General features: G+C 37.1%; 1 protein-coding gene across 1 annotated transcript in view; it reads right to left on the bottom strand.

The window, feature by feature from the left end:
- KCNH8 (potassium voltage-gated channel subfamily H member 8) overlaps positions 1-25,244 on the bottom strand; it is a 361,687-nt gene that overhangs the window by 108,101 nt on the left and 228,342 nt on the right. The window contains exon 6 of the mRNA XM_026496942.4: positions 3,586-3,743. Coding sequence (XP_026352727.2) covers positions 3,586-3,743 — 158 coding nt within the window. The remainder of the gene's footprint in view (positions 1-3,585; positions 3,744-25,244) is intronic.

The following is a 25,244-nucleotide window of genomic DNA, read 5'->3' as shown; positions in this document are numbered from 1 at the left end:
ATCTGTCATTTCTCCAGCTCATTGTAAACCAGATGATTACATGCCAGTACTTTGCAATATCTACTTTGTAGCTTGGAGGAATTACCGGGGGTGGAGTTTGTTTTATAGGTAGAAGAATCTGATAGATAGATGACAGTTTTGTAATTAAAATGAAACCTCAAACAGAAGTCCCAAATGGAGGAAGCCATCTGCTGTGGACTGAATTTTGTCCCTCCAAATCTCATGTGTTGAAGCCCTAGCCCTCAATGTGATGATAACTGGTGATGGGGCCTTTGGGAAGTGATTTGGTTTAAATGAGGTCATGAGGGTGGAGTCCTCAAGATGGGATTAGTGCCCTTATAAGAAAAGCCCAGAGAATGCTCCCTCTCCCCCTCTTCTCTTCCTCTCTCCCTGGCTCCCTCTCTCCTTAACCCAGTCTCTCACTCCCCTCGCCATATGAGAACACAGCAAGAAGACAGCTATCTGCAAGCCAGGAAGAGAGCCCATGTGAAGAACCAAATTGGCTGGAACCTTGATCTTGGACTTCTCAGCCTTCAGAACTGAGAAATAAATTTCTATTGTCTAAGCCGTCCAGTCAATAATATTTTGTTACAGCAGCCTGAGCAGACGAAGACACCACTGAGCATAGAATATTGATGTGGTCAATCTCCCCATTTTCTCTGACCAGAAAAAGGATGTTCGAGGGAAGAATGGGGGTTGTCTTTACATGAGAACAATAGTCGTTTGGAAAAACACTTTTGAAAAAAATATATACTTATTCCCATCTGCGTCAACAGCTTCTTGCTGCAAGATGTGAGTTTGGACTCTTAATGAATGACACAAGAAAGCAGCATATTTGATTTAGATGGAAATACATAATCTGAAAAAAGGGAAAGTATTCTTTCTGCTCTTGGGATGTTGCTCTGAATTTGTCACTGATAAAAATTAGAAGCACCTTATAGGCAGGTGCAGACAGTGATGTAGTCATCAGAACCCCCGATCAAATAGTAGTTTCCCCTATTACCAGGTGGACATAACCGCCCCCTCGCAATCCACTAGGGGGGAGAAAGAGAGAGAGAGAGAGAAGTTGATTAACATGTACTGAGGTCTTTCTAGGTGTTTGACACTTAGCAAGGTATTTTATAGAAATGTTGCCTTTTTAGGCTGCTGAGAAACCCTGTAGCGATTTTTATGCTCATTTTGCTGATTTTGATGTTAACTTCCCAAGGAAGTCACTCAGATGGTAAATGGTAAGACTGGGATTTATACTTTTGCTTTTTTCACTCTATCATATTTTCTATGTCTCATTCACAACTTCGTCTCTCAGAGTGCCTTTCATAGTGACTTACACACACTGAATCTTATTAAAGAAATGTGTGAGTTGTATATAAAACATTTACCATCAGCAATTATGGGCAAAGTCAAAATTAGAGCATCCAATACATTTTTGGTGGTTGTAATGCGTTTTTGAATGTCATCTACAGAGATGCACTAACTGGATGTATTTTAAATCTGGAAAGCCAACGCCTGTGTTTGCTTATTTATTTATTTCTCCCCCTCCCCTTTTTTTGTAAGTCTGTGCAATATAAAAATCACATAATGTGTAAACTTTTCCTCATAACTTATGTTTTCCTGGGGAGTAAATATAATACATTGAACAAGCTTTTCTGTTCAAACAAAATATTTCATCTTGACTAATGTATTTGGGGCATAGCAAATTTATGTGCCAATTTGTTAAGGATCATATGCTCACTCCTGTGAGAAGCAGAAAAATTACCACTGAAAAGAGATTTCTTTATTCCTTCCTCTTTTTCTTTCTTTCTAACATAGATGCTGAATGTTCTTTATAAAATGTTCATGCCAGATTTCACAAGACAGAATGAAGAAAGGGAGCAAGAATGCAGTGAAAGTGTGCAAGTATTTAAAATTCATCAAAATATGAGAAATAGACTTTTTCAAAAATCCTTGGTGTTAATTTTAGGCAATGAGGATGTTAATGATATATAAATATACTATGTATCTTAAAATTGTATATATTTTAAAAATAATTATATAACATATATTTTAAATGATTCTATTTGTTCAGTGCCCAAAGAGAAATGGAACATAAAAAAATATTATTAGTATTTAGTAGCAAAGCAGTAAGTTAAGTTAGAGTACAGTCTATTAAACACCATTTATTTAATAATTCTCCAGGAGAATGTGGAAAATTTTTCTTAGCATTTTGTGAATTATGTGTTTCTTTTGAATTTTTTTTTTGTTGCAATCTTGCAAAAGCCTTGTTTTAAGTCATTATGCGTTCATTATAGTACACTTATCTAGTCAAATTCAATTTTAAAAAGCACTTTAAAAAGCCTGGATAACAATTCAATGTGGCACTGATTGATATTATATACTAAATTTTCCCCCAGAGGTTTCCTTTCAGTTGACTTATAAACCTCTTAAAGATGTTGACACCCTCAACTTTCCATCTTAAAAAAAAAGAAGAAAGAAAGAAAGAAGAAAGAAAGAAAGAAAGAAAGAAAGAAAGAAAGAAAGAAAGAAAGAGAAAAGAAAAATACTATTAGGTAATTAACAAATGCAGATATCTGTACTAAATAGGCAGGATTACAGTTCAATCTTCATTCCGAAGTCAATAAAGACTGTATTTGAAAAACACTGATCACCTTATTATTGAAAACTATGCTTTTAAATTCTTGATGGAGAATCTCAAGGGGTTGTCAACTGAGTAAGAAATATGTTTAATTTGAACTAATGTTTAGTAAATTTTTGCCTGCTAAAATTGGTTACTCTAGCAGCAAATTGCATTACTGGCCCCCAAATGCTATTATACCTCCCTAAAAGTCTCTCTATGTATAAGAGAGCACTTAATGTTTTTAAGAACAACAATTGTTCAATAGTAAAAATAGCTACTACCTTAAGTGGACATACTTGCTTTCCTGTGAGGAGACATGAGGTTTTATAAAGGCTTTCCACGAAGAAAGAGGAGAAGTTACAATCCTAGAGAAAAATTAAAAATCCAACAGAGCTCTCTAGTTCATAGTCATTGTGTCATTTAGGTTTCTGTCCACCCAACGTTTTTACAAGGACTTCTAAGAAGTGGTTGAATACTTTTATTCTTTTTTTTCTCTGTATTCTTCCGTATCTTGATCAGTCTTTTATTTGTTTTGCAGGTGAATAATGAAATACTCAAGAGGTAGAGAGTAAAAGTCATAAAACTGGAAGAAATCTTAAACTCTCCCCTGAACTTCGGAGGCAAATATCTGCTTCAGTAATATAAAGTAATGCTTATATTCCCGCGGATGGTTTCCTTACCAAAGGATCTGTTCTGAGTCAGTACTGATGATAAACTCAGGCTTTTGGTATATCCTGGTCTAGATATTTAAATAACTCAAAGAGGAAAGGTAAATTTCAAAAGGAAGTAACTTCCTCAAGTGGACAATCTGTGGCCTGCGTACCACTGGCCACTTCGGCATCTTTATTCAGGAGCGCACGAAGTCCTGCATGCACAAATTGTCACAAACACTTAAAACCTGAACATGTGGAAAATAAACACAGGGTTAAAAATAACCTTCAAGGTCATGTGGAAGGGAGCACTTTACTCACCACTGTGACGTTGAAAGCGTACAGGAGATCAAAAGGCAGGGCAGCGATTAAATCAATGATGAACCACGTTGTGACGTAGTGGATGCAAATTGATCTTGCTTCAAAGATAACTTGGCCAGACTTGCTGACATAGGTTGTTCGGAAATTTAAAATAATATCTGCTTGAGAAAAAAAGAGAAAGAGAAGGAAGGAACAGAGAGAAGAAAAAAGAGGAAAGACAAGGAAAGAAGGAAGGATGGAGGTAGGCAGGCATGCAGGAAGGGGGGGGGAAGAAAGTTGTATAAAATGAAATAAAATCAGACAAATGGTAACCTCCTAATGTATTTCAGACTGAAAATACCTGAAATACTCTCCTTGACAGATGCAGTTCAATTAACAAACAGGTATTGAAGAAGGGTAAAGAAAGTAATATTTTCTGAGCGCTTAATACATTCCAGACATTGGGCCACACGTTAGCATAATTAAAATGAATAAAAATAACAATAACAATAGTCATCAGTTACTAAATGTTCACTCCGTACTGGGTATTGTCCTAAGAACTTAGCGTAGGTCATTTCACTTACTCCACAGAACATGGTCTTAAGTAGACAGTATTACCTCCAAGTTAAAGAGGCAAAAACAAAGTCTTAATGAGGAAAAAGTAACACATCCATGATCAAAATGTCAACAGTGGCAAAGATGGTTTTGAACACAGATATAATTTCTAGTCTGTATTCTTTTTTAAATAAAATTATACTTTATTTCATGAACAAAGTTTTACTAATCTCTGTGTGGGCATAGAATTCGTCTCTGCCCTAAAGGTACTTATATTAACAAAATACTGGAAGATTCTTGTTTGGATTTCTAGGTTAAGTTTCCCCATTCCATTTTCATGGACGGTGTAATCATTTTAAACCTTTCCCTACATCATTCTTTTATTATATTTTTATTTTATATTCTACTTTATATTTACTTTTAATTTATATTCTATTTTATTATTTATTGAGCTTTTTACAATATGAGGCCCTCATGAGCACTGGTGAAATGACAGCCAGACCACAGGATCATCTTAGGCTCACTCCTGCTGTCTATGAATAAACATCTTGGAGTCTGTTATACTAGACCCTGGGTTAAATATCATTAAAGCACTGGAAAAGATTACCTTTTCTTTAGTTTGTTTTAGAGTTGAGCACAACCAGGCCATAGGGAATTTCAGGATTGCTGCATACATGTAAAGGAGATAATGGTTGAGATTTTATGGACTAGTGAACTCAATAGAACATACTTCTCACAGAACTTTGTTCTTGGGAGTGCTGTGAGTCATTGACTCAATGATCAAGGGAGGGAATGTGGGAAGTAAATATGCCAGTCAAAGAGAATAGGAATTGGGGGAGTTATGAAGCAAATGCAAAGCTCTGAGCTGCGTGGTTATCGAATGAATTGGAATACTCTTTACAGTTAATTTAAACCTTTGAAAATAAGTAGAATAGTGTTGTATGAGGATAAAAATTTGATATCATGATCAGCATGACGATGGCAGTTATAGGACCTATAATAATGTGCAGCTGGTATATCATTTTAACTTTTCACTTTATGTTCACATTTGTGGTAGGCAGAATTCAAAGATGACCCTCACTCTCATATGATTTCCTCCCCTTAAGTGGGGGTGGAAACTGCGAGCATGTTAAGATATCATGCCATGATCATGTTGTAAGATATGGCTAATGGGAGATTCACCTGGGTGGCCTGACTTGATCAGGTAAGCCCTGTACAAGCAAGTTTTCTTCAGCTGGTGGCAAGGGATTGGAAGCCAATGAAACACATTCTTCCTGGCCCGAAAGAAAGCAACAGCCAAATGTGGAAAGGGCCACGTGGCAGGGAGGGGCGGGCAGTCTCCAGTTGCTGAGAGTAGCCCTTTGCTGGCATCTAGCAAGAAATGGGGACTTCCATCCTAAAGAAATGAATTCTTCCAACAGCCACATGAGTTTGCAAGAGGATCTCAGGCTCCAGAAAGAAACACACCTTACTTGGTACCCAGATTTCAGTCTTATGAGGCTCTGAGCAGACAATCATGCTAGGCCAGACCTAGGCTTTTGACCTATAGAAAATGAGATAATCGATAACTGTTGTTTTAAGCTGCTAAGTGACAATTGGCTGTGAGGCACTACAAAAATGAATACAACATGTATTCTGTCATTTGGTTCTCATCATAGCCTTGTGAAGAAAGATAATACAGGAACTATGACAAGACAGATTACTATTTCATTATTATAGATACCACACATGTTGTTAGCATGAGCCTGGTGCTGTTCTGGGCCCTTTATAATCTCATGGATTCCTTACAATAATGCTAAGAGGTAGACGCTTTTATTATCTTCTTTTACAGGTGAGGAAACTGAGGCACAAAGGAACTGAAATGACTTGTCCAGGGTCACACAGGGATGAAACTGAAGCATAGGATTAAACTCCTCAGCTAGTTAGCGAAGAGCAAGACCCAAATCCAGGTCTCCTAATTTCCAATTCAGTGCTGTGGTTTTGGTACCTCACCGAGGCCAGTAAGTAACCTCCCGAGTCTGGAAGCAAGTTCTAGGTGACTTAAAAAGAAAAAGATAACTTTTCTAGTCTACTGTGAATGATCCAACTTTTTCAAATGCCATTATTGAAAGTCACATTTTTGCAAAAAATAAAAATATTGTAATAGTTCTATTGCTAATATTGAGAACTGAAAGGAAGAAGCAGTGGCTAAACCATTCGCAAAAGATGAAAACAATCCCAAGGTGATGTCTACTGCAGAGTAAAAGTGCTACCATGGCAAAGGAGCAACACATCATTGAAGCATGGCCGTCAAGAAGGGACAGAACACAGTAGAATGCCAACAGGCTGTTAAGGTGGCATGTGAACTTCTCACTCTTTCTCTTAACTCTCTGGGCTCATGTATTTCTTTATTAGCAAGCCAGTTTAACACATCAGGCCACCAGCTCTTGAAATAAAGCAGGGATTTCAACTTCCTGCATTCCAAAAGAAAGCTCAGAATAGGCATTTAGGTTTTCATCTCATGAGTGAGAAATCCAGAGTTGTTTACCAAGCCCTTCCAGTGATCTGAGGTTTCCATAACACAGGCAAATTCACTATAAGTTTGGAAGGACAGAATCCAATTCCATAAGTCTGCAAGTTCATTATAAGATTGGAGGGGCAGAATCACTAAATTCTACTCCTGAAGCCAATATTACACAATACGTTAACTAAGTAGAATTTTGAAAAAAGGAAGAAAAAACATTGGAGGGACAAATTGCTTGCATATTTATTAACTGATCATGTTTCTACCAGAAATTTCACAGAAAATCCCCTGCCACCATCCGCATTCCTGGGGCACTCCCATGAATGGAGGAATGAATAAAATGATTGGCCTTTAGTTGATTGATGCAGCAAACATTTTTAAAGCTATGTAGTAAATTATGTGTTTGACTAAAAAATAAAAGAGGTGCAGACTTCTGAATAGAAAAGACATTTTCTTGGATGAGTCATTACAGACTATCAGTTTAGAATGCTTTTATAAAATAATTTGTTACTCATTTGAGTTAATTGGGTGAACAGAAGATATGCTAATTTTAGGTTTTAAAAAGAAGTAATTATAAGAGTTTTATACACAAATAGTGATAACAGTTAAAGAATATAAAAGTGATTTTTTAAAATCTATGGATACAAATCTATGTTTGAAATACATGAATACTTTAGGTTTATTTTCAGGGAGACAAAACTAAATATATATTATATTCTAAGATTTCCAGGATGATGGTCCTATTGTTGTGCAAAACTGTAGGTTTATTCCATGATTAGTATTATTTTTGGAAAGCTCATTTCTAAGAAACGTACTTTTGCCATATGCATAAAAATAGACATAATTCTGGTGTATTGTGATTTACAAAAACTTTCTCACATTCATGAGTTTGTGTGACAATACCAACTCTCTCAGGCGTACTATTTTACCAATGACTCAGGGGATTTAAAAAGAAAAGACCTTGTTTAAAGCCACGAAGAGAGTAAGCAACAGAGGACAGGACATCTATTAACACTTGATCCCATTTTCTTTCCATTATCTTCAAGATGACCACACTTCCCAATATATTTTAGAGGGAATAACGATAGGTTGGTCCAGGGAAACGCATCTCTGTACGTAGACCTTGGATCAAACACAGCATCAGCACCACCCAGGTCAAAAAACGTCATAGAAGTGACATAGGAGCCACAGAATTGAATGTAAGGGAACGAACGGCCTTTGGTTCTGTCTGGGGACAACAGAGAATAGTTGTATTTCTATTTAGAAATAGTTGTATTTCTCCCCACTGATAAGAATGTGGTATCGGTGTTTGAGAACCAAGAGAACTCGATGCTTGTAAATATCGCCTTAAATGGAAGGGCAGAGATGGCTACACAAGTTCTCTAAGAATGAGAGAAGCACAGAATAAAATAAAATGGTGAGAAGGAAGAAAAGAGCCTTCCCCCGCAGCGAAGTGGAACTTGACAAACATTGGCTGCGGCAGCGCTCCCCCAGGGCTTGCCTCACTTCCTTTAAAGCTTTTGCATCTTTGGCAACTAAACCAGTGACTCATTCTAACATTACAGTAAGACTGTGGTCTCCTCCAGACAGTCCACACTTAACCTGAAAGGCAACAGTATGGTTTCTATTCTCAGACATCCGGAATGCGTAAGTATAATGTTTTTTGACGTATGTTGAAAAATACATGAAAACATACTCACTATTATCCAAAATTCTCTATGTATTTTTCTCATTAATTCTGTTTATCATCAACATGCACAATTGTCCATAAATACACACACACACACACACACACACGCATGCACAGTTCGAACCAGGAAAAGTATTCTAAAAACCATAATAAATTAATTTATAAGAATTTACTGCCTCAAAACTTCTTTGTCTCACGTGTTTGTATGTACATAAATAATCTCTTGTAACACATGGTGCTGGTATCATGTGTGATGATTAAATAAGCAGGACAATAGAGAATCATCAGACGTCCTCTATGTGGTTTATAGAATTTCCAAAAAATTGGTCATAATATACATGACCAAAATGAGGCAAAATACAATTAAATTCTTTGACAATTCATATGGCACTTAGTTATTTTCCAGATAATCAATTTGCCTTGCTTTATTTCAGTTTTACATAAGCATGATTAAAATAAAGACAAATAATAGAGAGAGAACTCTGTACATGTTGTCTTCATAGTTAAGACCTCCAAAAATAAGTATTTCATTTCACTCCCATACTAAACAGCTATGTATGTGGACTAAAAAGCAGGAAGGTTAAATCCATTTTTTCTAGTTTGATTTCTTCGAGAACTATATAATTAGAAAGTAAAAGAAAAAAAGGGTGAATTCGATATGGCACAAAAATTAATAGATTTTTTCTTTATTAGTATGTAAGCCAGATGGGAAATAATTTAAAAATCATACTGGCTTACTTGTTAAAAAGTAAATTAAAATATAATGGTGTGCACGCAAGCATATGCACCCCATACAAATAATTAATATCTTCATTTAGCCATTTCTTTAAAAATTAATCAATGTAGTACAGTGTGGGTGGAAGGATATTTAGCTAAACCAGCTGCCGACTCATATTCTAAAGATATCCCGTCTTTCTTCATTGCTTGTGAGGCATTCTGAACACAGTGCGATGTCACAGCAAATTGAGCTAGAAGGTATGGGAAGATGAATAACCGAGAGCTAATTAATGAAGAAGTTTGAGGGACTAACAATCCTAAGAATGTAATTGATGGTCCATGTTAGTGCATGAGATTTTCATACCACTCCATCCTTGCTCATCTTGTCAGCATTTGTTCCTCTTGCTTACTCTAAATGAGAGATCTCTGATAAAGAAAAGGCAGACTCTGAGAATACCATTTAGGAGCAGTTGCTTGAAGAAGAAGGCAGGCAGGTACATCAAGGGGTGTTTGATGCTGGTACTGACTTCTCTTTTGTACCAATGTGGCCTGCATTATCATGGTGGACCCCTACATTGGATTTGAACCCTCGATATCAACATCACATGGACCCACGTAGAAGGGAAGGGACCCAAAAGTCACTGTAACTTGAAGTAAACTTTTGCCAACCTAAATCTCCTAACATTTTTCATACAGACTTCTCCCAAATGACTGCTCTTATTGCTTACTGAAAGGGTTAAAGTGTAGCTATCCCTTTCAGCTTTGCAACATCCGTAAGCTCTATAAAAATAACCCTATGGATGACCTGTTGTGCTCTTTGCCCCACGCAGGGCCCTTGGCACTTAAAGATGGACAAGGCGTGCAAAACAGGATGCCTTGTCTGGTAGCCACAGACTCTGATTTTATTATCTGATGTCAGATGATACTTTTGGTGCATAAGTAAGTCCCATCTGTGAATATGCTGGCAAGTCAAGAGAGACAGCACACACTCCCAATGTATCTGTATTAAACCCCCCACCTACTGTTTATAAACTAATTATTTTATTATATTGACTTCCTACATTGCTTTCATTTTATTGTATAAGTTTTCCATGTAAAAAGTCTTCTGCTTAACATGCACATTGGCATGTGTAAAACCTACCAATTTTGGCTCCCTAAAAATTATTGTACTTTGTTTCAGTGGTATGTAACTCTAAATTAGACATTGAACTTTGGAATTACCAGGTCATTTTTAATAAAAATAATTTAATGATTAAACATAAACCTACTGAAAGGCCATGATTCATGCATATGCCACTTAATTATAGAAACCCCTTTGGCATACTTATTCTGTCTGTAGTTACACTTACCAGGTGGTAAACTTTCCAAATTTAAGTACAATAGAAAATATAAGGACTGTCATATCTATAAATATCCACTCATGAAATATTTTAAAAACCCTAAATGCTCAAGACTATTAATTTCATATGAAGTAAATATTATTTATCCAAGTAATAAAACTTACAATTGATGAAAACTGAGATAGATATAAAATGTATTGATACAATTAATGTTTGCCCCAAAGTGAAATCCAACACCTTTATCCTCGTTAGAGAGAAAAATTTTATTTATTTTTTATTTTTTTAAAGATTTTATTTATTTATTTATTTATTTATTTATTTATTTATTTGACAGAGAGAGACAGCCAGCGAGAGAGGGAACACAAGCAGGGGGAGTGGGAGAGGAAGAAGCAGGCTCCTAGCGGAGAAGCCTGATGTGGGGCTCGATCCCAGATCACTGGGATCACGCCCTGAGCCGAAGGCAGACGCTTAACAACAGCGCCGCCCAGGCACCCCATAGAGAAAAAAATTTTAGATTAAATAAGGTCTTTTATAGTTATTACATTTTAATTAGGACTTTCATGATCATTTTCATATTTGAGGAAAATAGTACCCTTAGTATATATGGCAGTTTTTATTGCTGTTTACCAAATATTCCTGTCTCTCTACCTCCTGGTAGGATTATATTTTATTATTATATTTCCCCACCACCCGAAGAGATTGCATGTCTCACTTTGGCTAAAATTATGAAAGCAGAAGTAGCCTGGAACACCCTGGGCAAAATTTTGAGAGCTAGTGTGCAATTCCTCAAATTTTTTTTCTCCATGCCTTGATGATTATGGGAACATGTGCAAGATGGAGTCTCTGTCAGCATGACTGACTGACTACTGTGGGCAGAACTCACAGCTGATCCACAATGGACACATAACATGAGGGAGACATAAACTTTTGTGTTATAGTCCACTGAGATTTTGAGGTTACTTGTTACCACAGCCCATCCTGACACATACATATTCAGTGATTCCTCACTTACATATAACACCCGGTGCTCATCAGAACAACTGTCCTCTTTAATACCCATCACCCATCTAGCTCATCCCCCATCAATCCTGTTTGTTCTCTATCTTTAAGAGTTTCTTGCATTTTTTTCCTCTCTCCTCCAGCCTGACCCATATGTTCATGTTCTGTTTCTTAAATTTCACATATGAATAAGGTCATATGGTATTTATCCTTCTCTGACTTATTTCACTTAGCATAATACACTCTAGCTCTATCCACATCATTGCAAATGGCAAGATTTCATTCTTTTTGATGGCTGAGTAATATTCCATTGTGTATATATACTACATCTGCTTTATCCATTCATCATTTGATGGATAGTTGGGTTCTTTCCATAGTTTGGTTATCATTGATAATGCTGCTATAAATATCAGGGTGAATGTACCCCTTCGAATCTGTATTTTTGTATCCTTTGGGTAAATACCTAGTAGTGCCATTGTTGAATTGTACAGTAGTTCTATTTCTAACTTTTTGAGGAACTTCCATGCTGTTCTCCAGATTGGCTGCACTAATTTGCATTCCCATCAACAGTTCAAAAGGGTTCTCCTTTTTCTGCATCCTTGCCAACACCTGTTGTTCCTTGTGCTGTTAATTTTAACTGTTCTGATAGGTGTGAGGTGGTATCTCACTGTGGTTTTGATTTGTATTTCCTTGATGATAAGTGATGGTGAGCGTCTTTTCATGTCTGTTAGTGATCTGGGTATCTTCTTTGGGAAAATATCTGTTCACGTCTTCTGCCCATTTCTTAACTGGATTATTTGTTTTTTGGGTTTGTGTTTGGTAAGTTCTTAATACATTTTGGATACTAACCCTTTATCAGATCTGTCCTTTGCAGTATGTCATCTCCCATTCCTTAGGCTGCCTTTTAGCTTTGTTGATTGTTTCCTTTGCTGTGCAGAAGCTTTCTATCTTGATGAAGCACCAACAGTTCATTTTTTGCTTTGGTTTCCCTTGCCTGTGGAGATGTACCTAGTAAGAAGGAGCTATGGCTAATGTCAAAGAGGTTGCTGCCTGTGTTCTCCTCTAGGATTTTGATGGTTTCCTGTCTCACATGTAGGTCTTTCATTCATTTTGACTTTATTTTTGTGCATGTTGTAATAAAGTGGTCCAGCTTCATTTTTCTGCTTGTCACTGTCCAGTTTTCCCAACACCATTTGTTGAAGACACTTCTTTCCACTGGGGATTCTTTCCCGCTTTGTCAATGATTAGTTGACCATAGCTGTGGGTCCATTCCTGGGTTTTCTATTCTCTTCCATTGATCTCTGTGTCTGTTTTTATGCCAGTACCATACTGTCTTGATGACTACAGCTTTGTAATGTAACTTGAAATCCAGATTCGTGATGCCTCCCTCTTTGCTTTTCTTTTTCAGGATTGCTTTGGCTACTTGGGGTCTTTTGTGGCTCCATACAAATTTTAGGATAGTTTGTTCTAGCTCTGTGAAAAATGCTGGTGGTATTTTGATAGGGATTGCATGAAATGTGTAAATTGCTTGGGATAGTATAGACATTTTAACAATGTTTCTTCTTCCAATCCATGAGCATGGAAATGTTTTTCCATTTTGTTGTGTCCTCTTAAATTTCTTTCATAAGTGTTCTATAGTTTTCAGAGTACAGATCTTTTACCTCTTTGGTTAGGTTTTTCCCTAGGTATCTCACGGTTTTTGTTGCAGTTGTAAATGGGGTTGATTCCTCGATTTGTTTTTCTGCTACTTCATTACTGGTGTATAGAAATGCAACAGATTTCTATACATTGATTTTATATCCTGCGACTTTGCTGAATTCATGTATCAGTTTGAACAATTTTTTCATGGAGTCTTTTGGGTTTTCTACATAGAGTATTATATCGTCTGCAAAGAATGGAAGTTTGATTTTTTCCTTGCTGATTTGGATACCTTTTATTTCTTTTTTCTTGTCTGATGACTGAGGCTTAGACTTCTAGCACTATGTTAAATAGTAATAGTGAGAGTGGACATCACTGTCTTGTGCCTGAGCATAGAGGAAAGTCTCTTAGTTTTCCCCATTGAGGATGATATTAGCTGTGGGTCTTTTGTATATGGCCTTTATGATGCTGAGGTATATTTTTATCTAAAATCAATGCTGTATTTTTTCAAATGCTTTTTCTGCATCTATTGAGAGGATCACATGGTTCTTATCCTTTCTTTTATTAATGTGGTGTATCATGTTGATTGATTTGCAAATATTGAACCACCCCTGCAGCCCAGGAATAAATCTCACTTGATAATGGTGAATAATTCTTTTAATGTACTGTTGGATTTGATTTGTTAGAATCTTGTTCAGAATATTTGTACACATGTTCATCAGGGATTTTAGCCTGTAATTCTTTTTAGTGGGTTCTTTGTCTGGTTTTGGAATCAAGGTAATCCTGACCTCATAGAAGGAGTTTGGAAGTTTTCTTTCCATTTCTATTTTTGGAACAACTTGAGAAGGATAGGTATTAACTCTTCCTTAAATGTCTGGTGGAATTCCTCTCGCAAGCCATCCAGACCGGGACTTTTGTTTGTTGGAAGATTTTTGATTACTGATTCAATTTCTTTGCTGGTTATAGGTCTCTTCAAATTTTCTATTTCTTTTTGTTTCAGTTTTGGTAGTTTGTATGTTTCTAGGAATTTGTCCATTTCCTCCAGATTGCCCAGTTTGTTGACATATAATTTTTCATAACATTCTCTTATGATTATTTGTATTTCTGTGGTGTTGGTGTGATCTTTCCTCTTTCATTTGTGATTTTATTTATTTGGGACCTTTCTCTTTTCTTTTTGATAAGTCTGGCTAGGAGTTTATCAATTTTACAAATTATTTCAAAGACCCAGCTCCTGAGTTCATTGATCTGTTCTACTGACTTTTGTTTGTTTTTTTCTGTATCATTTATTTTTCTCTAGTTTGTATTATTTCCCTTCTACTGGCTATAGGCTTTATTTTCTGTTCCTTTTTTAGCTCCTTTAGGCATAAGATTAGGTTGTGTATTTGAGACTTTTCTTAACTTTTGAAGTAGGCCTGTTTTGCAATATTCTTCCTTCTTAGGACTGTCTTTGCTGCATCCCAAAAGTTTTGGACTGTCATGTTTTCATTTTCACTTGCTTCCATGTACTTGTTTTTATTTCTTCTTTAATTTCCTGGTTAACCCATTTATTCTTTAGTAGGATGTTCTTTAATCTTCGTGTATTTGTGGTCTTTCCAATTTTTTTCTTGTGGTTAACTTCAGGTTTCATAGTGTTGTGTTTGGAAAATATGCATGGTATGATATCAATCTTTTTGTACTTGGAGAGGGCTGATTGTGACCCAGTATGTCATCTATTCTGGAGAATGTTCCATGTGCACTTGAAAAGAATGTGTATTCTGCTGCTTTAGGATGAAATGTTCTGAATATATCTGTTAAGTTAATCTGGCCAGTGTGTCATTCAAAGTCATTGTTTCCTTGATGATTCTCAGCTTCAATGATCTGTCCATTGCCATAAGTGGGGTGTTAAAGTCCCCTCCTATTATTGCATTATTATTAATGAGTTTCCTTAAGTTTATTATTAACTGATTTACATATTTGGGTACTCCCAAGTTGGGCGTATAAATATTTATAATTGATAGATCTTCTTGATGGATAGACCCCTTAATTATAACATAATGCCCTTCTTCAACTCTTATTACAGGCTTTGTTTTAAAATCTAGTTTATCTGATATAAGGATTGCAACCTCAGCTTTCTTTTGATGTTGATTAGCATAATAGATGGTTCTCCATCCTCTCACTTTCAATTTGGAGGTGTCTTTAGGTCTAAAATAAGTCCTTTGTAGGTAGCATATAGATGGGTCTTGTTTTTTAATCCATTCTGATACCCTGTGTCTTTTGATTGGAGCATTCAGTCCATTTACATTCAGAGTGATTATTGAAAGACATGAATTCAGTGCCATTGTGTTAACTACAAAGTTGGAGTTTCTGGTGATGTTCTCTGTTCCTTTTTAGTCTTTGATGCATTTGGTCTTTCTCCCCCCCACCCCCCACTGAGAAAGTCCCCCCTTAATATTTCTCGAAGGCCTGGTTTAGTGGTCATGAACTCCTTCAGTGTTTGTTTACCTGGGAAACTCTTATCTCTCCTTCTATTCTGAATGACAGCCTTGAGGGATAGAGTATTCTTGGCTGCATATTTTTCCCATTCAGCACACTGAATATATCCTGCCATCACTTCTTGCCTGCCGAGATTCTGTGGACAGATCTGCCGCAAACCTGATCTGTCTTCCCTTGTAGGTTAAGGACTTTTTTTTCCCTTGCTACTTTCAGGGGTCTTTCCTTGTCTGTGTATTTTGTGAATTTGACTATGATGTGCCTTGGCAATGTTTGGCTTTTGTTGAATTTAATAGTTCTCTGTGCTTCTTGGATTTGATGTCTGTGTTCTTCCCCAGATTAGGGAAAATTTCAGCTATAATTTGCTCAGATAAACCTTCTGCCCCTTTTTCTCTCTCTTCATCTTCTGGGATTCCGATGATATTAATGTTATTACATTTTAATAAGTTGCTGAGTTCCCTAAGTCTACCTTCATAATCCAGTACCTGTCATTCCCTCTACTTTTCAGCTTCCTTATTTTCCATAATTTTATCTTCCTCATCACTGATTTATTCTTCTGCTTCATCCATCCTCACTGTTATGGTATCCATTTGGGTTTGTATCTTGGTTATAGCATTTTTACTTTTAGCCTCACTGGATTTTAATTCTGTTATCTCTGAAGTAAGAGATTCTCTATTATCTTCTATGCTTTTTCAAGCCCAGCTAGTACCCTTATAGTTGTCTTAAATTCTAGTTCAGACATTTTACTTATATCCATATTTATTAAAACCCTGCCTGTTACTTCTACCTTCTTTTCTTTCTTCTGGGGTGAATTCCTTTGTCTTGTCATTTTTTCCAGAGGTAGGGGGAAGGAAAAGCTAGTTCCTAAATGTGTTTTGGTCTGTTTGTTAAAAGAAACTAGACCCAAAAAATAAAAATAAAATAAAAATATGTGTATTAAAAAGATATATATAATACATATAAATAAAAATAAATAAAAAAAATAAAAAGGAATTAAAAAATAAAAATAGGAGCATCTTGGTGGCTCAGTTGGTTAAGCATCTGCCTTTGCCTGGGTTGTGATTCCAGGGTCCTGGGATAGAGCCCCACATCGGGCTCCCTACTCAGCACAGAGCCTGCTTCTCCCTCTCCCTCTGCTGCTCCCCCTACTAGTGCTCTCTCTCTGTCAAATAAATACATAAAATCTTAAAAAAAAAAATAGTAAAAAGGAAGCTAGATCCTGTTCCCCCTTAGAGCTGAAGATTTGCAGCTCTCTATGACAGTAGACTTGGTGTGAGCAAGGAGTTTGTGCTGGTCTTCTGGGAGAGGGTCCTGTTGCACTGATTCTCAGGCAGACTTGTCTTGGTGGAGATGCACTTACAGGGCACAGGGGGGTAGGGCTTGGTGTAAGCAGCTCCGGTCTTCACTTGATGGTGCTGCTTAGCTCACTGAGGTTGGTCCTTTCTGACAGGGGACAAAATAGTGTGGCCCCACTCTCTTGCCCCTGGAGCTAAGAGTTTGTGCCCACCACTCTTCAGAAAGCCCTCACAGAAGAGCAAACAATCACCCCTCTTGTGTCCCCAGCTTCCATCAGATCCCTGCCTTCATCCTGTTTGTATCCAAGCCTACTGCCTGCCAGGCAGCACCATGCTCCTGTATTTTATCTCAGGTGCACAGCTGGGTTTCAAAACTCCAAATTTTAGGGACTCACATTATGTGGATGTATGCTTATACTCTGGTGAGGGTCTTGCCTCACTTTTGCTGTTCGCCAGCCCATCCCCGGAAAACTGGATGCCAACCAAACAGCTTTTCATGGTTTATGGCAAAGTGGAGCCAAAAATCCAGCACCTAGGCTCACTGCCCTCAGCTGGCATTCCTGCTCATAGGCCCAGGAACAGTACAGAACGTTGGCATCACCCATTCTTCTTGTGACCCAAGGGATCCTCATACCACGATGTCCACTCCTGGGTCTCTGCCCTTCTTCTCCCACTTAGATCACCTTTACCCAGGTGGTGGTATACTTCTAAAACTTTTGTGCTCCCCTGCTTACAATACCTTGTGGTAGTCCCTCCACAGCACCTGCAGTTCTTATCTCCCCCAAATCAACTCTCTGCACCTTCTACCTTCCAGAAGGTGGTTACTTTTCTACTTAAAGACTTGCAGTTTTGTGCTCTCAGTCCTCAGATTGATTTCTTGGGTGTTCAGAATGATTTGATAATTATCTAGCTGTGTTCCTGGGACAGGGCAAGCTTAGAGTCTCCCCACACTCCCATTTTAACTCCTCTCCTAAAAAAATGTTTTAATTCAAGAATTGAATATATACTACAAAATGCACTGGTCTTAAGTGGACAGCATGATTAATTTTCCCACAGTTGACCATCTTTGTCATCACCAACGGATAGAGATATAACTAGGACCAGAACATCAGAAACCTCTTTTAAGATCTTGTGTAGTCATTAAGTCCCAAAAGATCCCTGTTGTTCTGATTACCATAGATTAATTTTGCTTACTTAATTAGGAACTTTATATAAATGGATCATATAGTATGTACTCTTGTGTATGGATCCTTTCATTAACATTGCATGTGATTTCATCAATTTGGTATCACATTCACTTTTTTATTGCTGTATAATATTTCATTATATGATTATACAGAAATTCACTTCTTAATTTTATTGTTGATGAAAATTTGGGTTGTTTCCATTTGGGCTATTACAGTTAATACTCTTAGAAATACACACATACATACACACACACTATACCTTCTCTTGTACAGTTATAGGTAGGCCTGTTGATTCTACAAGTAGAATTGCTGGGTCATAATTATATATGTTACTTCAGTAGATTCTGGCAAAGAGTTTAACAAAGACTGTACTAATTTACATTCCTACACACAGTGTATGAAATTTCATGTTGTTCCATATCTTCCCACAATCCTTGGTAATTTGCCTCTTAATTTATTTTAATTCTTAAGAATGGTGGTGGTGAAATTATTTTCATTTTCCAAATGATATCAAGCACATACTAATTGCATAGTTGGATACCTGCTTCCATGAAATGTCAGTTCAGAATTTCGCCTAACAAAATATGTTTTCCTCCTTTATTTTTTTACTGATTTGTAAGAATTATTATATATTCTGATTGTGAGTTGTGTTCTGTTTAAGTAATTTATGCCTATGCCAAGATCATTAAAATATTCTACTATGATGTCTTCTAGGAGTTTTACTTTTTGACTTTAACATTTTATCTACAATCCTTTGTTGTGAGTGATTCTGTGTATGGTGTGATGCAGGAGTCAAGATTTGTATTTTCCCAGGTGGATATCCAATTGATCTAGCACCATTTTAGAAAACACTACCATTCTCCCCAAAGTAAAGTATTCTACTGGCACTCTTGTCATAAATCAGGTGATCACATATGCATAGATTTGTTTCTGGTCTCTACATTTTGTTCCAATGGCCTATCTGTCAGATATCAGCTTTTCTGTACAGTCAGAAATGGATATGCTTAAGCTCTATCAAAGGATTCTCAAATGCATTTAAAATATGACTAATATATTTGACTTTTAATGCAAAAGTTGATTAGTCACAAATCTGAAGTGTTATATTAAAAAAAAACCTAAATGGAATAAAATATTCAGTATTTGAAATATTGGAACCATGCTTAAGAGAAAAATAGATTCTCACTTTAGCACATTATGATTTCATAGCTATTTTTATGAGTGTGATCAGTAGAAATTGTTCATGTATTTGTGTTATGCCATAATTGCATTTCTACTTGTGGTTTCTATAATTTAGTCTATTTTTAGTCTTTGTGAACAGTAAAATCATAAAAAGATCAATAATGTCAAGCCACACCTATCTGATTTCAGTAAGATGCAAGTAGGATCAAGCAATAATGACAAAGCTGGGGCACAGAGTGGTTCTTTGCTCTAGTTGTATGATAATCCAGGTCGCTGAAATCAAAAGGAAAATTGGGAAGTAAGACAGTATCTATGTTTCATTAATTCTCCCTTAGGGTTGTTTGAGCAGAGAGAGAAGCTTAATGACAAGTCAAGTCAATATCACCAGGCATTTAAGAGCCAAGAATTCGTCATGGTAGCTGGATCACCAAAAGGAAGAAGGGAAATCACAAGGCAAGCAGAAATAGAATCCAAATAACCACATCTAGAACTCAACAAGGCAAGGCAGTACTAGAGGGGACAGGGGGAATTCCAGAGCCAGTTAACACCAAGATACGCCTATTATCAGAGTCAGGGTGAAAGATGAGCTTTAGGAGGTTTAATCTCCCTTTGGAAATGTGCAATATCAAAGGGTTACCAATTAGAGCTACAGCCTTAAAAGAAACAAAATTGCTAGTTATTTTTGTTTGTTTGTATTTCACATTAAAAGTTGGGGGTTTTTTTAGTTCTTACAAACTTTATCCTTTAAACTTATTTTAGGATATTTCTGGAGGCTAGGGAAGAAACTGTTCCTGTATCTGTTTATACAAATAAAATATAATGTCTGGTGCTTCTGTATCTGTTTATATAAATAAAATATAGTGTTCTCAGTGATATTCTACAGAGAGCAAAACATAACTCTCAAACTTACCAATTCTATGTCTTTCTACTTATTATATTTTCTATATATCTTAATTACTTATTTCTACATATTTTCTATTTATAGGGCAGTGGTTATTGATGTAAAGATGAATGACTAAAAGTTTACAAAGACACATCTGTTTGTTAAAAATCACCTGCTTAGGGGCGCCTGGGTGGCTCAGGCGTTAAGCGTCCGCCTTCAGCTCAGGGATCATGACCTGAGCTCAGATCATGATCCCAGCATTCTGGGATCTGGGATCAAGCCCCCATCGGGCTCCCTGCTCAGCGGAAAGCCTGTTTCTCTCTGTCCCACTCCCCCTGCTTGTGTTCCCTCTCTCACTGTCTCTCTCTGTCAAATAAATAAATAAAATTTTTTAAAAAAAGCACCTACTCATGTACTCTGGAAAGGTCTTGTCCTCAAATTAACTTTTTATTACACTAAGATAGATTTACTGCTGTTTTTCTAGCAATATGGATAAAACCACATTGTCTTTGTCAGGCTAGAGTCAGAAAGTGCTACAAAATTCAGTTTACTCAGGATTGAACATTGCCACAAACTAGAGGTCTAGGGTTTTATTCCAAGAAGTTGTTTTCTGAGCCATTACTCATACAAGTGAGTACTCCAAATGCGGTATTTGGCTGTCACTAGTATGTCACTTGACTTGGGGTGGTTTTGATGAATTCTATACTCAAGCTAATGCTGTTTGCTTCTTTAGCATTTGAATGGTCATCAGTACTGATGCTACTCTGAACACGTATTTTAAGTACAAGCAGTAATGTCTCCTTTGCTATTTGAGAGATCCAACATAACTGTTTCTCAGTGTGCTTCAAGATTGCTATCGACCATGCATTCTGTATATTTCACTTGTTATCAGACTTTTTATGCATATGGTCAGTTTGGATTTTCAATCTGTTATGAAAATATATCTCTGATAAAGATTCATTTGTATTATCTTAATAAAGATGTCCAGGATGGGGGCTGATCTGATCAAATATCACCCTCTGTAACTGTTCAGTATTCTTCTTTTCCTTTAGGCAGTACTTTTAATGAGCATGTGAATTATTTACATTTGCTTATCTATATGCCTCACCACTTGGGAAGAACTGGCTTGGTGTCTTATAATACACAAGATTCGAAATGCTTTCAAAATATGTGAGAGCAAAGCTCTTAATAAATGAATGTGGAGAAAGAGCATATTTATTTATTTTGCACGCAGAAGATCCGCATATTATGTTGGTATTAGGTTGGGAAGTCAGTGAGTAAAGAGTAATTCACATACAGTCCAAATTATACCTAAAAGAGCTTTAGCCACCCAGAAAGTATGTCATTCTAACCCATCATCTCTCATCAAGTCCACTATATCACCTTTCTCTTCACCATTAAAAGAGATTGTGGCATCTTAAGTTAAGGAGCAGATGAAGCAGCTGCCCCACATCCAGTGGTCACGTTGTAACTTCTTCGAAATACTAAAATCACCTTCAAATCAATAAAATCCCCACTGTATGGGAGAAGCAAAGGAAATAAGACCTATCTCACACCTAACCTCATCTTGTCTTTAAGCTGAATGATGGGGGAAATTGCCTTTAATATTTAAAATAGTACCTTGTTTTCCTTCTCTCTCTCTCTCTCTCTCTCTCTCTCTCTCTCAGTCTAAAAGCCCTGTAATGCAACTGTAGTCTATCATGCAAAAAATAATAGTAAAAGATAGCTGTTCACCAAAATTCATATTCCTTTTTATCCAGAGTAACAGACTAGCACTAGCATCTGGAAGACAATTCTCACCCCCTTTGCCACTAGTTTTGTCACATGTGAGGCTCTTGTGGTGGAAGTATTGTATGCAGATTTTACATTTTGCACCTAAAATTATGCGTATTTGCCTTTCCGCACTCTTTGCTTTCTGTTTCTGCTGCTTGGAATGGAGAACAGAGTGAACTTAAAGCAACCCCCTCAAGATGGTAAAGCCACTGTCAGTCTCAGTTCTTAAACGACTACGTGAGAGAACCACCTTCCTCGTCTTCTCTCTACCAGCCTTCAATACACTCCCAAGAACATTAAGTGAGAAATAGTTTTCTACATCTCATAAGCCACTGAATTATTATTGCAGCTCTTGTTACAAAAGCTTATTGAACCTAACTAATACACAAAGCTAAGGCCACTGTTCTCATCCTTGCATTAACTTAGTAATTTAACATTTCCCATGAAATAGTGTTTGGTAGCTGGTCTTGACAGTCCAATCAAAATGTGACCTCTTGTGTTTATGAGCAAGGGACCCACCTAATTCTCCAACCTCTTCTAAGAATAGTAACACTCCTAAGCAGTAGTTTTTCTTTTACAACCTTCAGCTAAAAATTGGTCAGCATCAATTCAACGTAAACCCTTCCTGCAACAGCTCCTGGGTGTTCAGCCTCCTGGTGTTGCTTGCTCAAAGCCAAGGCATTAGCATGATCCACTGAGGTCACCCCGTATAAACTTGACAGATTTAGCACAGGACAACCACTGAACTTTGAATTTCAAGTAAAGAATGAATGAGGTTTAGCATAAATAAGTCCCATAAAAAGAAAAGCTCTTTTTATTGCTACAACCATCCTTGGATTAATAAATCTTTCAAGAGACATCCAGATGACCTGAAATTGACCATCCCTCCTCATCTCCCCAAAACATGTGCACAAATCCACCCAATGTCCTGATTAGGAACCTTAAAAATGTGTGTCTGTGTGTGTGCACGCACATGTGCAAATGCACACCACCAGATGGATCCTGATGCTGAAGTGCACTATGTGGAAGTAACATGTTTCAGCACCACAAATATGAAACCTCCCCTCCTCATCGGCCTCTCTTCCACTAGCATCTGTTGTTCCCAGTCTATGAAAAATAGTATCTTTGCTGTCTGCTAAGCTGTTAACTTCCCTGTAGTTTATTCTACTTCTATCATCAACTCATGCACAGCAAGAAACATTCCATCTACCTTTTCCCATCTACTTCTATGGTTGTATATTCTCATGCCTTGTCTTGCTCTACATCCCTGGAATGACCTTATTAGGTCTTCACATTTTTTTAAGAGTTGTGAATATTAGACATTCCCTTTTTGTTCACTATTGGTCTCCCAAAAAGATGAATGAGAAGAATTGCTTCTTGTTCAGTATTCTAGACTTTTGAGCCATTCCAGATTATTCAAGTTTTTCCACACTTTCTTTTTTTTTTTTGTCTTTCATTGATTTTTTAAAAATATTTTTTTATTATATTATGTTAGTCACCGTACAGTACATCCCTGGTTTTTGATGTAAAGTTCGATGATTCATTAGTTGCGTATAACACCCAGTGCACCATGCAATACGTGCCCTCCTTACTACCCATCACCAGCCTATCCCATTCCCCGACCCCCCTCCCCTCTGAAGCCCGCAGTTTGTTTTCTTAGAGTCCGTAGTCTCTCATGCTTCATTATTATACTTTTTGGATTTTCCAGTGTAAATAAAATGGTTTTGAAGTTCTCCAAAGGAATACCACCAAAATTACTGATTTCCATGAAAACTGCAATAATAATCATGCTATGGGCACAGCATTAGTAAATTTAAAATATGTGTACTTTTTGTATTTTATTCTTTAAAATTATCTTCTTAGTTTGGTTAAATGTGATGATATGATACTATGTCATGATTCTTTGGGATGAATACTGGTTTTTATTTATTTTTTAAAAGATTTATTCATTTGTTTGGGGGGAGGGGCAGAGGGAGAGAGAGAACTTCAAGTGTACTCCCTACAGAGCACGGAGCCCCATGTGAGACTCAATCTCATGACCCTGAGATCATGACCCAAGCTGAAACCAACAGTCCAAGGCTCAACTGGCTGAGCCACCCAGGTGACGCATGAGCAATGGCTTTTAAAAAATGGCTTTAAAAAAAAAACTGGGTTCTAATTTCAGTCCTTGCACTTAGTAGCTGTGTCTACTTTGAAAAGTTGTTTTTGTTTTGTCTTTTTACCTTTTCTAAGTTCTATTTCTATTTAAGTAATGGAACTAATAATTATTGCCTCTCATTTATTTACTCAGCCAATATTTATGGATCACCTAATATGTACATGTATTGGCTGGATTTGGGGAGTACAAAGAATACTAATACTCCTTTAATGCATTCAAAGAAATTGTAATTTAGTAGGGGATATAGGTAAATAAACAGGAAATTATAAAGTTATGTGACGAGTGCTCTGGAGGAATAGCTATACTCAAAAAGGAATAGCTAACTTGGAAGATGAAGACTTAGAAGGTGAAGATTGGACAGACAGGTAGGAGATCACAAGTGAGCTGTCCTGAGGGATGAATAAGAGTTATCAAAGCAAAGGAGAAAGAGGATAGGGGCTGCAACTATGCATTTATTTAAAGTTAAAGAATAGGGGTGCATCTGGGTGGCTCAGCCAGTTAATTGACCAACTCTTATTTTGGCTCAGCTCATGATCTCAGGGTGGTGAGATCGAGCCCCACACTGGGCTCCGTGCTGGGCATGGAGACTGCTTAAGATTCTCTCTCTCCCTCTCGCTCTGCTCCTCCCTGCCCCTCGTGCATCCTCTCACTTTCTCTCTCTCTCAAAAAAAAAAAAAAAAAAAAGACTAGGAAGTGATTGAAGGGTTTTTCAAGCAGTGAGATGACATGATCTGATATACATTATATTAAAACAACAACAACAAAAACCTGACTCTAGCATAGTAAATAGATCCTAGGAGTGTAGGCAAGGAAGAAAGTTAGTCAGGGGGGATGGTAGTCCAGTCAGAGCTGATGGTGACTGGAACTGAAGTAGTTAAGGTGAAGAATAAGAAGAGACAGTGTACCAATAGATGGTTAGGAGTGGACCACACAGGACTTTGAGCTTGATTTTACTGGGGGATTAAGGGAGAGGGAGGAATCTGTGAAAAGCCGTATGTTATTCACGGACATGGGAAAATCCAAGAAGGGAAGAGGTGAGTAGTTTAGGAAAAGGTGATGACTATCTTATTACTATCATAGTGAATTCCCAGTCATGCTCACTTTCAAACATGCAACATCAATTTACTGCACCATCAATCAGTCCCAGGAATCCAGTGTCTTCATGCTCTGCTCTGCTTCTGAGAGGATGGTCTTTGTTCAATGGCCCTATTTGTGTTGGGTTTTTTGAAACATTCCAGTCCAGCAGCAAATTTCATTTTGCTTGTAAGGCCAGGCTTAGGTAGAAGAAATGGAT

The sequence above is a fragment of the Ursus arctos genome, unplaced genomic scaffold (assembly GCF_023065955.2).
Source record: "Ursus arctos isolate Adak ecotype North America unplaced genomic scaffold, UrsArc2.0 scaffold_20, whole genome shotgun sequence".
Classification (NCBI taxonomy): Eukaryota; Metazoa; Chordata; class Mammalia; order Carnivora; family Ursidae; genus Ursus; species Ursus arctos.
The sequence above is the reverse complement of the archived record's forward strand: the minus strand, read 5'-3'. Positions and strand labels throughout refer to the sequence as shown.